The 15,083-nt window shown below is 46.3% G+C and overlaps 1 protein-coding gene across 6 annotated transcripts in view; it reads right to left on the reverse strand.

The window, feature by feature from the left end:
• The window catches only part of ELAPOR1 (endosome-lysosome associated apoptosis and autophagy regulator 1), a 70,141-nt gene that overhangs the window by 31,349 nt on the left and 23,709 nt on the right, over nt 1–15,083 (reverse strand). For all 6 annotated transcript variants that reach the window (XR_007411054.1, XM_025417371.3, XM_049111005.1 and 3 more), the window contains exons 2-3: nt 4,686–4,806; nt 1,781–1,973 (exon numbers count right to left, since the gene is read on the reverse strand). Coding sequence is in view for 5 of the 6 variants with exons in the window: in XM_025417371.3 (XP_025273156.3) it covers nt 1,781–1,973; nt 4,686–4,806 (314 nt within the window). In the remaining variant the exon portion in view is untranslated. The remainder of the gene's footprint in view (nt 1–1,780; nt 1,974–4,685; nt 4,807–15,083) is intronic.

Consider the following 15,083-nt stretch of genomic DNA (forward strand, 5'->3'; position numbering starts at 1 on the left):
TCCCCTGGACTTATGTTTTAAGAAGATCAGTCTGGCTGCTGGTGGCCAGTGGCTTGACAGAGGCTGGACTGGAAGCCAACATTGGCTGGGGGGCGCCAGAGCCAGAACAGGCTGGAGGTAGAAGGCATGGATTCAGGTAAATACACCGTTGAGCAGGAAAATCAGGAAATCAGTATCTTGGTACTAGCTCAATGATCACTTTTCTGAGGGCAGTGGGGAAGTCGCAAAGCCTCTCTAGGTGCCCATTTCCTCTCGGTTTCTTCAGAAGAGAAACATCCTTTCCTTCCTCCCACGGAGGTCTCGGGATGCCTTAAGATCCAGGCCCTGAAGCAGTTTGTGCTGTGCAAACACAAGTTGTCATTAACTGGCCCACATCCTGTCTTGCTGAGTGGTAATGATTTCTAGATGCTCAGTGAGGTCCCCAGAGAGAGAGAAACTTTCTTCCTGCGTGTGTGGGTAAGAATTGATTGAATGAGCCAGGCCTGCCCCTTGTTTGGGGTCAATCACAAGGTCTATTAGGACACAAATGAGCCCCTTTCAGCTTTAATTCTCTCCAGCTTTATCTCTGCTGCCAACGCTGTCACGCCAATGATTTGACACATAATATTAAACTCTAAAGTGACATTAAAATTGGACTATAAAATGCCTGTTGCCTGGCTCTGATATTGGTACTTCTTTTTTTTTTTTAAGGGAGGGGGAAGGGGAGAGGGAGAGAGTCTTAAGCAGGCTGCACACCCAGCACTGAGTCTGACATGGGGCTCCATCTTACAACCCTGAGATGATGACCTGAGCCGAAATCAAGTCAGATGCTTCACTAACTGAGCCCAGGTGGCTCTTCTCCCATCTTCTTTGTCAATACAACAAAGAGAAGTGGGTGATTATCTTTTATATGTGTGCATTCTTCCCCTATTCCTCCCTAAGGACCTGACATTGCCTTGCATACACTACGTGTTATTTGAGAGTGTCTGCATGCGGCAGTAGAAAGCTTGGGACTGGGTTTGAATTCCAATATCACCGGTTCTAGGCTGGATAAAAAAGGACAAGTCACTTAACCTATCTGAGCCTCCAGTTCCTCATTTTCATAACGGGAACAATAATACCAATTTCACAGGGTTCTTGAGAGGACTGTAGAAAGTAACACATGAAAAGCATCCAGAATAGCACCTGGAAGGCACATCATTTAATTCCGGTCCCTGGAATGAAATATCCAAATATATGATAAGGATAGCTTACTTACCAGTTCCCAAAGAATCTGGGGCTGAGCCTTTCAAGTACTGAAAAGATTCCCTTCTGAGCTGGAAAATTTTCTGGTCCCTGGGGTCTCGGGGGGTTTGGACTGCCACTGACCAAAGCTCTGGTCCTAGTCTATCCACTGCGCCCCCTCCCCAAACCTATAAACTCCATTTGGGCTGACCAGTTTTAGAAGTTAGCATCAAAGCCAGGAAGACACCAAACGCTTTGCACACTGTGTGGCAATCAAGTTGAGGAAGTTGATTGCTGATCCAAAATCCCATGGTGGAAATCCAGTTAGGTTTTAAGTGAACTGGGCCATTTAACCCTTAACCACGTTATTCACCTCCGCCCCCCCCCCCCGCCCCATTTTTCACCTCTCACAAATGCCTGTTGGTCACTGGTAAGTTTGGATCAGTAAGAGTGGGCTGAGGCAGGCGTCCAACAGTCCTGTGGAAAGTTGCTCCAGCCTCTCCTTGGCTGCTTGGCTCCCTCGTTTCCATCCTCCCCAGCCCAGTGTGGTAGGAGTGGGGGTGGGGGGCACACTCACGCAGTGCAGTTCTCCATGGACTCAGTGGTGCTGTCCTCAATCTCCATGTTAGTTGAGAGGCTGGCAAAGCCATGGGGCAGCTCATCCCACTCGTCGAACCGGATGCCTGTGCCGAGGGAGTAGCGGCCCTCAGCGCAAGGCTTACAGGACTGGTCCTTCATGTCCAGAAACTCCCCAGCTCTGCAGGAGAAGGCTGGAACACAGAGCAGGGATAGGACAGGGTGGTGAGGCTGCTGCCACCCCAGGAGAAGTGGGTGGCTCATGGGCACCCTACAAGGGGAAGCAGAGAATCGAGGTCTAGGAATTTGCTCCCCAAAGATTTAGAACCACAGCACATCTTGTATGATTCCGTTTTCTATGGAAATATCCAAAATAGGCAAATCTGCAGAGAGAGAAAGCAGATTTGTGGTGCCATGGACTTGGGGGAGGGAGCATGGGGAGAGATTGCACATGGACATGATGTTTCCTTTGGGGGTGATAAAAACATTGTAAGTTAGATAGTGGTGGTACAAATGTGGTCATTCGAGAAACCACTGGACTTTACACTTTCAGAGGGTGAATTTTATGACATACAAATTATGTGTCAATAAAGCTATTATTAAAAAAAAAATGAGTTAGGGCTGTGGCAGCCCTGCCTTGCTGAGGGACTTTGGGCTTGCAACTTCCTAAGGGAAAGTGTTGGACATGAGAGAGCTCTCCAGGAGAGGATACCATGATCTCTTGTGCTGACCCCTCTGAATGGTTCCCAGCCCTTCACCCATGAATTCCTCTCTCGAGCCTCTGGCCTCTGACTCCTTTCTGGTTTTGCTGCCACCAAACTGGTTGGGATTCTCGTGCCTATTAGCTCAACCGCTGAGGCGGTGTCCTCCTAACTAGTTCTCTGTGTCCTGTTTTGCTCATTCTGTGGTCAGAGGTATCTTTCTAAAACACTGAGATGTACTATTATTCCCGTTATTAAAAAAATCTTCAGGCACTCTTCCTTTGGCTATAGAATTAAGCTCTCGGCCAAGTATTCAAAGTCTTCCCTCAACCTAACTTTCTTTTTTTTTAAAAAAAAGATTTTATTTATTTATTCATGAGAAACACACAGAGAGGCAGAGACACAGGCAGAGGGAGAGTCAAGCTTCCTGCGGGCAGTCCGATGGGTGACTCAGTCCCAGGACCCTGGGATCACAACCTGAGCCAAAGGCAGACACTCCACTGCCTTTGAGCCAGCTTGAACCACTGCCTTTGAACCTTTGAACCACTGAGCCACCCAGGTGTCCCTCAACCTAACTTTCCAGCTTGATCTCCCACTACAGGCTTTTCTCCTCCACAGCCTGGTCCATCATCTCCCCGTGTTACATCTGCCCCAGACTACATGTTCTTCTGGAATGTGTCTGGTGTTCTCCCACCTGCAGACTTCTGCCCGAGTGGCTCCCCCAGCTATTCCTGATCCCTAAGCATCCATAACTCCCATTCTTCTTCATCTCATAGTAACACATCATGATGTGTGCCTTCCACCAGGCTCTGAGCTCCTCCAGGGACAGTGGCTCAGACATAGCTGGGGCTTCATAAAGGTTTGATGAAAAAAAAAAAAAAAGAATGGATGAAAGAACAAATGTCTGCTTTTCCACCAGACTTTAAGAGTCTGATGGCAGAGAACGTGTCTTCTCTCTCTTTGTGGTTCATAGCACGAGCATGAACATGCTCAGCAGAGGAGGAGCTCTGCTGAGTCCTGAGTTACCCGAAGGTGGCTCATTTGTTAGCATAGTCACACCTCCATCCTGCTCAGATCTTAGCAATATCTGCTCATTATTTTAGCAGGCATTTATTTGCTCACAGAATAAACCAGGCACTCTGCAAGCTTCTTTTCTAAGAACTTAAGTGTCCCCATGGGACACCTGGGTGGCTCGGTGGTTGAGCGTCTCCCTTGGGCCCAGGTCGTGATCCCGGGGTCCTGGGATTGAGTCCCACATTGGGCTCCCTCTGCCTGTGTCTCTGCCTCTCTCTCAGTGTCTCTCATGAATAAGTAAATACAATCTTTAAAAAAAAAAAAAAGAATTTACATGTCCCCAATCTCCTTTCCAAAATTCAAATATTCCTTGATTCTACTCCCTGTTGTTATTCCTCCGCATTTCTAGAAAGGGCAAAGGAGGGATGTCTGGGTGGCTCAGGGCGTGACCCCAGGGTCCTGGGAGTCCTGCATCAGGCTCCCCGCAGGGAGCCTGCTTCTCTCTCTACCTATTTCTCTGCCTCTCTCTCTGTCTCTCATGAATGAATGAATGAATGAATGAATGAATGAATAAAATCTTTTCAAAAATTATAGAAAGGGCAGTGGAAGGGGTAATAGCTGCCAGCTGTAGAAAAGTTGAGATTACAGAGTCACAGAGGTGGAGATGGAGCCACAGACAAGGCACCACCTTTCTGATTTGTGCAGGCAGCTCCACAGCCAGGGCAGATTCTTGTCCCTGAAATGATTGATGCCCAGTGCATTTTAAAGATCTGTTTCTGCAGAAATTCATCTTCTCTGGTTTCCTTTTCAAGAACAAGAGCAAATCACAGTCTTTCCTAATGACTGATTGTGGCTGCTGAGTGTAGATTGGAGAGATCTACAAGAGCCAATGGATGCAAACAGAAAAAAAAAAAAAAAAAAAAAAAAGACCTGAGTGGCAGGCAGCTGGAGTTATTCATACTTTATTCCTTGCTGGGATTTAAATTCAAAGAAAAATGACAATAAACGCAACTTTAGATATCCTGTTTGCATCCATGAAATAAAATTTCTTGCACCAAATCTCAAAGAGGTGGAGGGCTAACTGAGGGAAAGGTCTGATTCCTTAAAGTCAGCTGCACAGTCAGGGAGGGCCTAGCTTGGATGGCAGGAGGCTTGGGGCAGAGGCGAAGGGTGAGCAGCAAGATTGCTTACAGCACTCAGTGCCCTTGACAGGGTCGGGGAGGCTGGTGCACAGGCCCGGGGTGTGTGGTACAGCGACCCTCCACCTGGATCCCGTGCTGTCGCACGCCGTGTATTCGTAGTGGTACTCAGACTGCAGGAGAGACAACAGTGGGCAAAAGGTGCATTAGCGGTAACCAGACATTAACAGCTTTCTACCCACTTCCTGCCCCACAGGATGGCTACTGACATTTATGAAGGTGGTAGCACACCCACCCCTCATCCTTGACCCCTGCACCCCCCACACCTCCTCAGCCCCCCATCCTCTTCTACCCCTTTAAAACCCTTGCACCCCCTCCAACCACCCCCACCCCCACCCCACACCCAGCCCTTAGGGCAAAGAGCAAGGATCGTGGCACCCAAACACTTTTTCAGAAGCCTACAGGAGCCACAACGATTTGGGTCCTTCCTCTCCATCCAGCCATGGTCTAGTCCTTAGAAATCCCTTCTGTGCAGTGACTCTCTTTGCTGTTGTATATAGGTAGTGACCTGACAGACATAGTAATGTGAGAAGGTAACTACAGAATAGGCTAGAAATAGGTGCAGTTTTTCTTGTTTCAGACAGTAGAATTACGAGCAAAGTCTGGTCCATGAAAAGCCTGCAAAGGATGGTCACTGAGGCTGTATTGCCCTGTTCTTCAGACTCCCATCTGCCCAGAAAGACTCTGAATTCCCCCATCTTGCATTTTATGAAAACATCATTATTTTTGCCCAGGCAGCTCTCATCACCTGAATCTGTTCACGCCTAATTTCTCCGTGCACTGTGAAATTCACAGTTCAGTCGCTTTACTGAACTAAGAATAACCTAAATAACAGCCAAAAACAGCCAAATCGAGCATTAAATAGGAATATAGTAACAACAAAAATAATAAAAAGCACTATGTGGGAGGAAAAAAGACCACCATAGATGCATCCCATACACTTAAACACTCTTCCTCTTTTAAGTCTTGTAACAAATGACAGGCCACAGGACTAATGTAATTTTGGCTCTGACAAGTACTTTACAAGCCTTTACCTATTCCTATATTTAAGTGCCAAAGTACTTGGTACTATTACATCCATAAGAAAAATAGATTTAATGTCCCCTTTCAACCCACCTAAAAGTATAATTGCATACCATGTGTAATGCCAGGAGTGAAGACTAAAAACGAGACAGTTTTGAAGTTTGCTTTGAAGTTTGCTAATCTAAGAATGCATCAGAACCAAAAGGAGAAAGCTTTACTTTTTGGAAGAGGTAAACACACTGCACTTCATCTGTTCTAAGATGCATGTTTCTTTCACATTTTAACATCTGTGAAATCACAATCGACACAGTAAGAAAGCCCTGTCATATTTTAACTGATAAAAACAGATAATTTTTTCTCTCTTTGCAGTACACAAAAAATGGTTGGTCTTAGAAGCAAGGGTATCTCAGATTTTTGGAAATATGGTGAACATGTTGTTTCTCGAGCTGTAGTTTCAGAAACTTAAGATGTTAAGAGAACAATTTTATTTCGCTCTATTATTAATATTTGCCAGATATATGTTTTATGCCCAGCTATTAGAGTTAATAAGTGTTGTGTCCAGTATGGCTCAAGATGGCTGCAACACAAACTCAGCATTTCCATCCAGAGGGATAAGAGGCAGATTAAGGGGAAAATTGCAGTAACTGTGAGCCTAAATCTTCTGAGAATCTTTGGCTTTGGACTTAGATGTCAGGACATCAGGCTGGCAATTCTTTGTTTCCTCGGGCTACTATCTCCCTGGGTCTATTTCCCCCCATAATTCCAGTCTTTTCCTTATCTCAGAGAACCCTGAGATGAACAGAGCAACTACATAGATAGCAATTCCAGGTCTAAAAACTATACTCTCCAAAGGGTTTTATTGCAAGAATGAGGGTTAAAATCCACAGTGTGTAAATTAAATGCAGAATTGAGTGAACCAGGCAGAAAGGATTTGATGATCTGCCTGTGTACATAATTATGCTGGTCGTCTGCATGGTGATTTTACAGTCCCCAACACAGTCTCATTTGATCTTCAAATTCCCCATAAGGCAAGCAGAGCGAGAGTGTTTCCCCCGTTGTCCAGATGAGAAAACACGCTCAATGGCGTGAAATGGCCTGTCCAAGCTCACACAGCTGCTAAGTCACTGAGCTAGAACCCTGGCCTTCCCACCAGAAATCCGCCACCCTTACGCATACAATCAAACACAAGCTCACCCTGGGCCAAATTTCACAGCCAAATCTAAAAATTAAATAAGATAGTGTTGGTTGTCTGCCAGCAGCTAGGCTCACTTCGGAGGCCTGAGAATTGGTGTTAAAATACCTAATCTGTTCGGGCAGATAATTTCAGTTTACTGGGACTGCATTTGTCTTTTTGGAGACACACGGGCCAAGTCCATTTCCTTTTGCTGCCTTTCATTTGGTGTCCCCTGAGTCCCACTTGGGTGGGAGGTTTGCTGGGGAAATGGTTGATTCCAAATCTTAGAAAATTTCCCTTTCAATATGTGCTAATTTACTTCATGCCATTTGGGGATATTTCCACCATCCAAGGTGGATGGGTCTGCTGCAGCTGTTTCATATCTGAACTACATTTTGAGATCTCACCATTCAAGACATAAGCTTAGACACACAGTTAAATCAGAGACATTAACTGGCAGCACTTCTTGACTATAGTCAGCATTCTACGAACAAATCAAGTTTACCCAGTGATCTGTCTTTGAAACCGTATAGTCTGCATAACATACAGATTGACAAAGGAGACACACAAACATATTTGGTAAGTATGTCCAGCACATAATTCCTTGCTCCCCACTGCACAGTGATAGGACACATATCCAAATCACAATTTTATTTTTATTATTTCTATTTTTTTAAGATTTCTTTTTATTTGAGTGGGGGCAGCGAGGGGCAGAAGGAGAATGAGAATCTCCAGCAGACTCCCCACAGAGCACAGAGCCAGCCATAGAGCTTGATTCCCACAACCCTGAAATCATGACCTGAGTCGAAATCAAGAGTTGGATGCTTAACGACTAAACCAGCCAGGCATCCTCCCAGATACAATTTTAAGTGGGGCATAGGAGGCAGTGGCTGCTGGCTGTCATCAGGAAAAGAAGGGTAGGGTTTGGAAATGAGGGTGGGCACCTTAGTCAATCTGCCTTCTCCTAAGTCATCCAGCCATATGTCATACTCCTGGGGAACATGAGAAAGAAGAAAAAATCCCAAAGTTGGAATTTCCTTGGTCAAATACCAAGCTATCTATTTGGCAAATGAAAATTATGCCAGGTGAATTAAGCCAGTCACAAAAGGACAAACACTGTATGACTCCACTTGGATGAGGTACCCACACTGGTCAGATTCACAGAGAAAAAGTAGAATAGTGGTTGCTGGAGGTTGGGCCCCTGAGTAGAGTTTTGGTTTTGCAAGATGAAAAGAGTTTTGTCAATGGTGGTAGTGAGGACTCCACATGTGAATGGACTTAATGCCTGACCTATACACTTAAAAATGGTCAAGATAATTTTATAGTAAAGATTTTTATTTGGGGTCCCTGGGTGGCTCAGTCAGTTAAGCATCTGCCTTTGGCTCAGGTCATGATCCCAGGGCTCTGCGGTAGAGCCTGGCCTCAGACTCCCTGCTCAGCAGAGTCTGCTTCTCCCTCTCCCTCTGCTGCTCCACCTGCTTGTGCTCTCTCTGTGTGTCAAATAAATATATAAAATCTTTATAAAAAGTAAAGAAAGATTTTATTTGTTTGAGAGAGAGAGAGAGCGAGCATGAGGGAGAGGGAGAGAGAATCTGAAGCTGACTCCATGCTGAGCACAGAGCCCCACACAGGACTCGATCCCACAATCCTGGGATCATGACCTAAGCTGAATCCAAGAGTTAGACGCTTAACCAACGGAGCCACCCAGGCACCCCAAAAATGGTCAAAATAATTTTATGCTATGTGTATTTCACTACAATTTAAAAAAAAAAAAAAGATTATGTTACAGGAACATGCCCAATCTCTGACTTATCCTTATATCTACACCAGAGAGTAGAAGCCTATGATCTGGTAGTGTGCATTCAAGAAATATCTTCAAAAGAAAATAATGTGTGTGTGTGTGTGTACCAAATTAAAAAGGCACAAGAGGGAGGAATGGATGAGCACCTGGGGGGTTCAGTCAGTTAAGCATCTGCTTTCAGCTCAGGTCATGATCCCAGGGTGCTGGGATTGAGTCCCAAGTCGGGCTCTCTGTTCAGCAGGGAGCCTGCTTCTCCCTCTCCCTCTACCCCTCCCCACTGCTCATGCTCGCTCGCTCTCTCTCTCTCAAATAATAAATAAAATCTTCACACACACAGAAAAAGAGGGAGCAGTGGAGGAAGGAGTGGTAGACCACAGAGTGGACATCATGATAGTCTCACTAGATATGTCCATGGCAGTTCCCTGGTGCCTCTGTGTTTGCTACTGACAGCTGTTTGAAAGAATTATGTTGCAGTTGTGCAAAAATAGACATTAGGTGCCAAAAAATATTGTTTTTCAAACGTTCTGCTCTTTTCAAATTAAAATGTTGAAACTCTGGAAATACTGTTAACTTGGAACATGTCGGGTCTTCCATGTTCTAGGAAAATGGTGTCCACTCAATTCCACATCCAACAAGTAGTTCTTGAGAGTCTTTTCTGTGCTAGGTCCTGGTGAAGCAGTGGTGTCTGAAATGCAGTCACAGCTCTTAAGGAGTGTAGATGCCTATGTGGTGGGAAGTGGCCTGGCAGGGAGGAAGGTAGATCATGAACACGTATATAGGTAGGCTAACTTCTGGTCTTCCACTATTCTCTGTAATTAATTATCATTGCACATTCTTGCTTGCCCTCACTTTCCCCAGAAAGGGTTTTGATATCTGTTATGGACTGCATGTTTGTGTCCCCTCCAAATACACATGCTGAAGCCCTGATATGACAGTATTTGGAGGTGAGGCCTTTGGGAGATAATTGGACATGAGGCTGGAGCCCCCATGAAGGGATTAGTGTCCTTATAAGAAGAGGATCAGAGCCTCTTATAAGAGAGGATACAGTGAGGTTATCTGAAAACCAGGTAGATTGCTCTCACCTGACGCTGGATATGCCTACACCTTGATCTTGGACTTCCTAGCCTCCAGAACCATGAGTAAGAAATGTTTTAACTTTTTAAGCTCCCCAGTGTATAGTACTCTGTTACAGCAGCCCAAATGGACCAAGACCATGTCTAAGAATTCTGGCAAAGACTGTAACACGTCCCTGACCCCAGTGACACTAAACCATTGAACCACACTGTTTCGTTTTCCACTGATGGTGGTTTGAAAACCACGACAAGGCCAGGCACCACAAACATTAACCTCACTACTTAGAAGTAACCTCTGTGATGGCAGAGCCGAGGAGACAGAGATGGTCGGCCAGGGCTGTGGAGGGAGGCAGGGGATGGTCAGGTGGCAGCGAGGCCCATTGTTCCTCTAACCTTCTTCCTGCCAGGGCAGTTCCCCAGTCCAGCTGGCCACGGATGCTGGCAATAGGTGGCCCCGACTGGCTTAAAGGCTGCTCCCCCAGCGGGGCCTGCAGGGATGAATGCAGTAGGCCCAGGAGCCGGGCTGTAGAGGAAAGCCTGGGAAGGAAAGCGAGGGCTCCGAGCTGCACTAAAAGAAGCAGTCTGAGCAAATGCCTCTTCTGGGCCTCACTTGTAAACTGAGAAAGTTGAATTTAGGCCATTTCTAAGATTCTTTCCAGTTCCGATACCTTATTATTTTACTGCTGGAACCTGCTTGGGGAATTTGTTCTTTTTTTATTTATTCACGAGAGACACACACACACACAGAGAGGCAGAGACACAGAGAGAGGGAGAAGCAGGCTCCATGCAGGGAGCCCGACGTGGGACTCGATCCCAGGTCTCCAGGATCGTCCCCTGGGCTGAAGGCAGGTGCTAAAGCCCTGAGCCACCCAGGGCTGCCCAGAATTTGTTCTTTCTTCTGCCTGTTCCCCTGTTCCCCTTACTTCCTTCAAAACGGCACTGCTCAGTTTTTTAAATAATTGTGGGGAAGCCTGGGTGGCTCAGTGGTTGAGCACCTGCCTTTGGCTCAGGGCGTGATCCCGGGGTCTTCCAATCGAGTCCCACATCGGGCTCCCTGTGAGGAGCCTGCTTCTCCCTCTGCCTGTGTCTCTGTCTCTGTCACTCATGAATAAATAAGTAAAATCTTAAAATATAATAATTATCAAGGTAATCCATGCTCATTGTAGAAAAGATGAAAGTAGAGGCTACAATTAAAATGGCAATAAAAATCTACCACATGCCTAGCAAGCACAGATCACTACTTTTTTTATTTTTTTAAAGATTTTACCTGAGCTCAACCCTTGAGCCACCCAGGTGTCCCACAGATGACTACTTTAAATGTACGATTGTATTTCTTTCCAGATTCTTTTTCTATAGGTGAGCATGCATTTCTAAAAACAAAATGAAGATCATAGAGTTTGGAGTTTTGTACTTTTTTTTTTTTTAAACAATTTTGGTCACAAGCACTTAACCGTGTCTTTAATGGTTCCTTTAACATTGAGTTTTTTCCAACTTTTTCCTTATTTTAAAGTAGCACTACTCTAAAGCCTTCTGTGCATTCTCATTATTTGATTTGGATACATTCCCACAAGTGAAATTACTAGGGTAAAGAGTACAAGTTTCTTTAAGTTTCTACAAACATCTCTAAGTCCTTTTTCTTTCTTTCTTTTTTTACTTTTTATTGTCATAATGTCAAATATTTACTTTTTAAAACAGAATATAATGATCCCCACTCCCCAGTTTCTTTCTTTTTAAAAAAATGATTGTATTTATTTATTTGATAGTGAGAGAGAGAGAGCATGAGCCAGGGGGTTTGGGAGGGAGAGGCAGAGGGAGAAAGATTCCCCACCGAGCGGAGAGCCCGACCTGGGGGTGGGGGGGCCTCGATCCCAGGACCCCGAGATCATGACCTGAGCTGAAGGCAGATGCTCAACTGACTGAGCCACCCAGGTGCCCCCATCCCCCAGTCTTAATACTAAATATCTGCCACTCTTGTTCATCTACCTGCACCTACTCCCCTTTAACTTCCACCTATACCTCCCTTCTAAAAGCTGTTGTCATTTTTAATTTTTGGTAAAATTTATGCACATTGGAATGCACAAATCTTAACTGCTCAATTTGGATAAATGGCTACACTTGAGGAAAACACTGACAGGGCAAAGAATCACTGCCAGCAATTATGCGCGGGGCAGGGAGAAGGAGATACCTCCTCTGCCACAGGCAGGATAGACAGAGCCAAGTGGGGGGGGAGGGTCTCACTGTTGCATAAAGTCACAACCACCTACTGAAGCAGGACCATAAACATGACTTGGGTTTGTCTTGGCTGGGACAGGGCTGCATCAAGAAACAGGTTCTAAAGTAAACCCGGATTTTGACTCTAGGCCTTGGGGTCTGGAGGAGGCCACCTCCTGCTCTTCCCCCAACTGTAGGCTCATCCCCTTCTCTCACCGTCCCTAAAAAGCAGATCCTATGCTTGATAGGGCGGGATCAATAGGTATTTTTTTAAATTCAATTTGCCAACATTTAGTATAATACCCAGGGCTCATCCCATCAAGTGCCCTCCTTAGTGCCCGTCACCCAGCTAGCCCATCCCCCTGCCCACCTCCCCTTCCACAACACTTTGTTTCCCAGAGTTAGGAATTTCTCATGGTTTGTCTCCCTCTCTAATTTTCCCCACTCAGTTCCCCTCCTTTCTCTTATAGTCCCTTTCACTATTTCTTATATTCCCCATATGAGTGAAACCATATGATGATCAATAGGTAGTTGTTGACTCAGTGGCAAATACTTCTTTGCTTGGAAACCACCTGACTCAGATGGGAGTAGATCCCATTAAGCAATCCTGACTATCAAGGAGACACTAACCTTTGCTGGGAGGGACAGCATACAGAATGTGGAAAACCGCAGGGAAATATCAGAATTTGAACATCAGGGTCCCAATGAAACTTTCTCTTTGGCCCAGCCCCAGCTGGATGAACTCCTGTTCTTTGTTCTATTTGCTTTGGAGTACCCTCATTCGGGTTTTGGGTGAACGCTCTGGCTGAGGCTCAGGGACGCAGTGACCTCAGTTTCCCAGTGTGAACACAGGATCTTTCCTATTGTTCTCCAACCTGTTAGACTGGGGAGGGCAGCAACACTTCTCTTTCTCTCCTACCTCCTCCTCACCCTCATAAGGACTGCTAACTCAGTAGCAGTGTCTCCTGAGCCCTAGGGCCTAGACCTACCACCTCCAGACCCCTGGTGCCCCCGTCTATCTGATCAACACAACTGCCTGGAGATTATGTTAAAAATACAGATTCCTGGGCTCCATCCCCAAGATTTTTATTTTCATTTAGATCTTTTTCCCCTTCATCTCTCCCTCCTTCAAAACTCACTCTTCTATGCCTCAGGACTTAAGTATTTGTCCCATTTGGAAGTAAATGGTAAACAAATGTCCCATAAGACAGAGAATCTTAATCTACAGCCCAAGGACCACTTCCCCGATACAAGATGCAGAATTGCAGGTATGTGCATTTTCCTGCTCAGAGAGTGTACAGACTTCATCAGATCCTCAAAAGAGTCTGTGATCTACCAGCAGAAAACCATGAAAATCTGTCATAATGTATTAGCAATGTTAAAATAGATTAGGGGCACCTAGGTGGCTCAGTGGTTGAGTGTCTGCCTTTGGCTCAGAGTGTGATCCCAGGGTCCTGGGATCGAGTCCCACATCAGGCTCTCCCACAGGGATCCTGCTTCTCCCTCTGCCTGTGTCTCTGGCTCTCTCTCTGTGTCTCTCATTAGTAAATAAATAAAATCTTTTTTAAAAAATAGCTTAATATTTTGCCCCACAAAGGCTGTTCCATTTTTAACAGTGGGCTGAAATAACAGGGGGCCAAGGATTTTCAAATTATGGTCCAGAGTCTAGGCATTTACAAAGCCCTTTTGGAGGGGAGTGGGGATTCCCGGCTTGAACCAAGCAACGCTGTTTTTTTCTAAAATCTCTTTTACATATTTATTATTCTCAGTGAAGATTTTGTTGTAACCAAAAGTTTCACACCCAGGGAAGTTTCACACCCCAGACTGTGCTTGAAGGAGCATATGGCTCAAGGTGGAATTGCAGGCGTGAGGCAGATTCAGAGGCAAGGATGTCTTCCTGGCCTCCCTTTAATCACGCCAGCTGCTCGCCAGCTGCTCCGTAGTCAGGCACTTCCTCTCCGTGCAGGTGACACAGCCTCTCCACCGGAACAGCCACCAGACCCAGCGGTGGCCAAAGCGAACAGACCCCAGGCCGCGGGCCCCTGCTGGCTGTCCTCAAGCGCTTTGCTGTTGCCTAGCAACACGGGGCCGACGCCCTGGGGTCCCAGCCCAGGGAGTGTGGGGGAGCCCTGGCCTTACGCTGTCCCTTCTTTCAGCTTCTCTATTGACTCTGGGTTTTCAGCTTCCATTTTGATCCAAAACAGCAGGGACAGCGCTCAGTCACCCTGGCAGGACCTGCCCTGCTGGTCTGGTCGTGGACACGTTGCACAAAACTGAATTCTGGGCTTCACCGCCCGCTGGGCCAGCTTGGGCCGCCATGCCCCGGGCAGGTAGGCCCCTGACCCTGCTGTCCAACCTGTCTGGAACTTGAGCTGTCTGTCCATTTCGGGTACAGCCTTGGCTGGGGGGTGCTCCCGGGAGACGGAACCGGTGTGGTGAAGACAGCCACCACTAGTGAGCACCTATGAGCACCCCCTGCAATGGGCTCTGGGCTGGTCACTTCACGGGCATCTCCCGTTTAGCCTCCACCAGCACCCCTGATGCTACCCCTAGGGCTGTGACCTCCCTATTTACAAATGCAATCCAATCCCCTCCACCCCACTGATCCTCGACTCCTGAGTGACTTCTTTTTTCCATGCACTTCCCACCTTCAAACACACTCTGTAACTTAGTTATTCATTATGTTTATTGTCTATTTCTGCCCCTGCCCTCACTCCAGATCAGATGCAAACTCTGTAAGAAGAGGCATCTTTGTTTTTGTTCACTGATGTAGCCCAAGTGCCCAGAATAGCGCCTGACACATAGTAGCTGTCAGTATTTGCTGCATGACTGAATGGGGGTGGGGGGGGGTACAGTTCTCGAGCTGTGCAAGGTGCTCTTGATCAGAGCCCGAAGATCCAGACTCTCATCTTATGCTGCCACTCCGGCCTGCACAACTGTGGACCAGTTGTTAAATCTCCCTGTGATCATAAAACAGGGGTGACAATGCCCTGCTAAGATGATTTTTAAAAATTAACTAATTATTATTATTTATTTCTTAAAAGTAGACTCCACGCTGGGCCCAAACTCACAACCCTGAGATCAAGACCTGAGTTGAAGGCACCTGGG

This window comes from Canis lupus, chromosome 6 (assembly GCF_003254725.2).
Source record: "Canis lupus dingo isolate Sandy chromosome 6, ASM325472v2, whole genome shotgun sequence".
Taxonomy (NCBI): domain Eukaryota; kingdom Metazoa; phylum Chordata; class Mammalia; order Carnivora; family Canidae; genus Canis; species Canis lupus.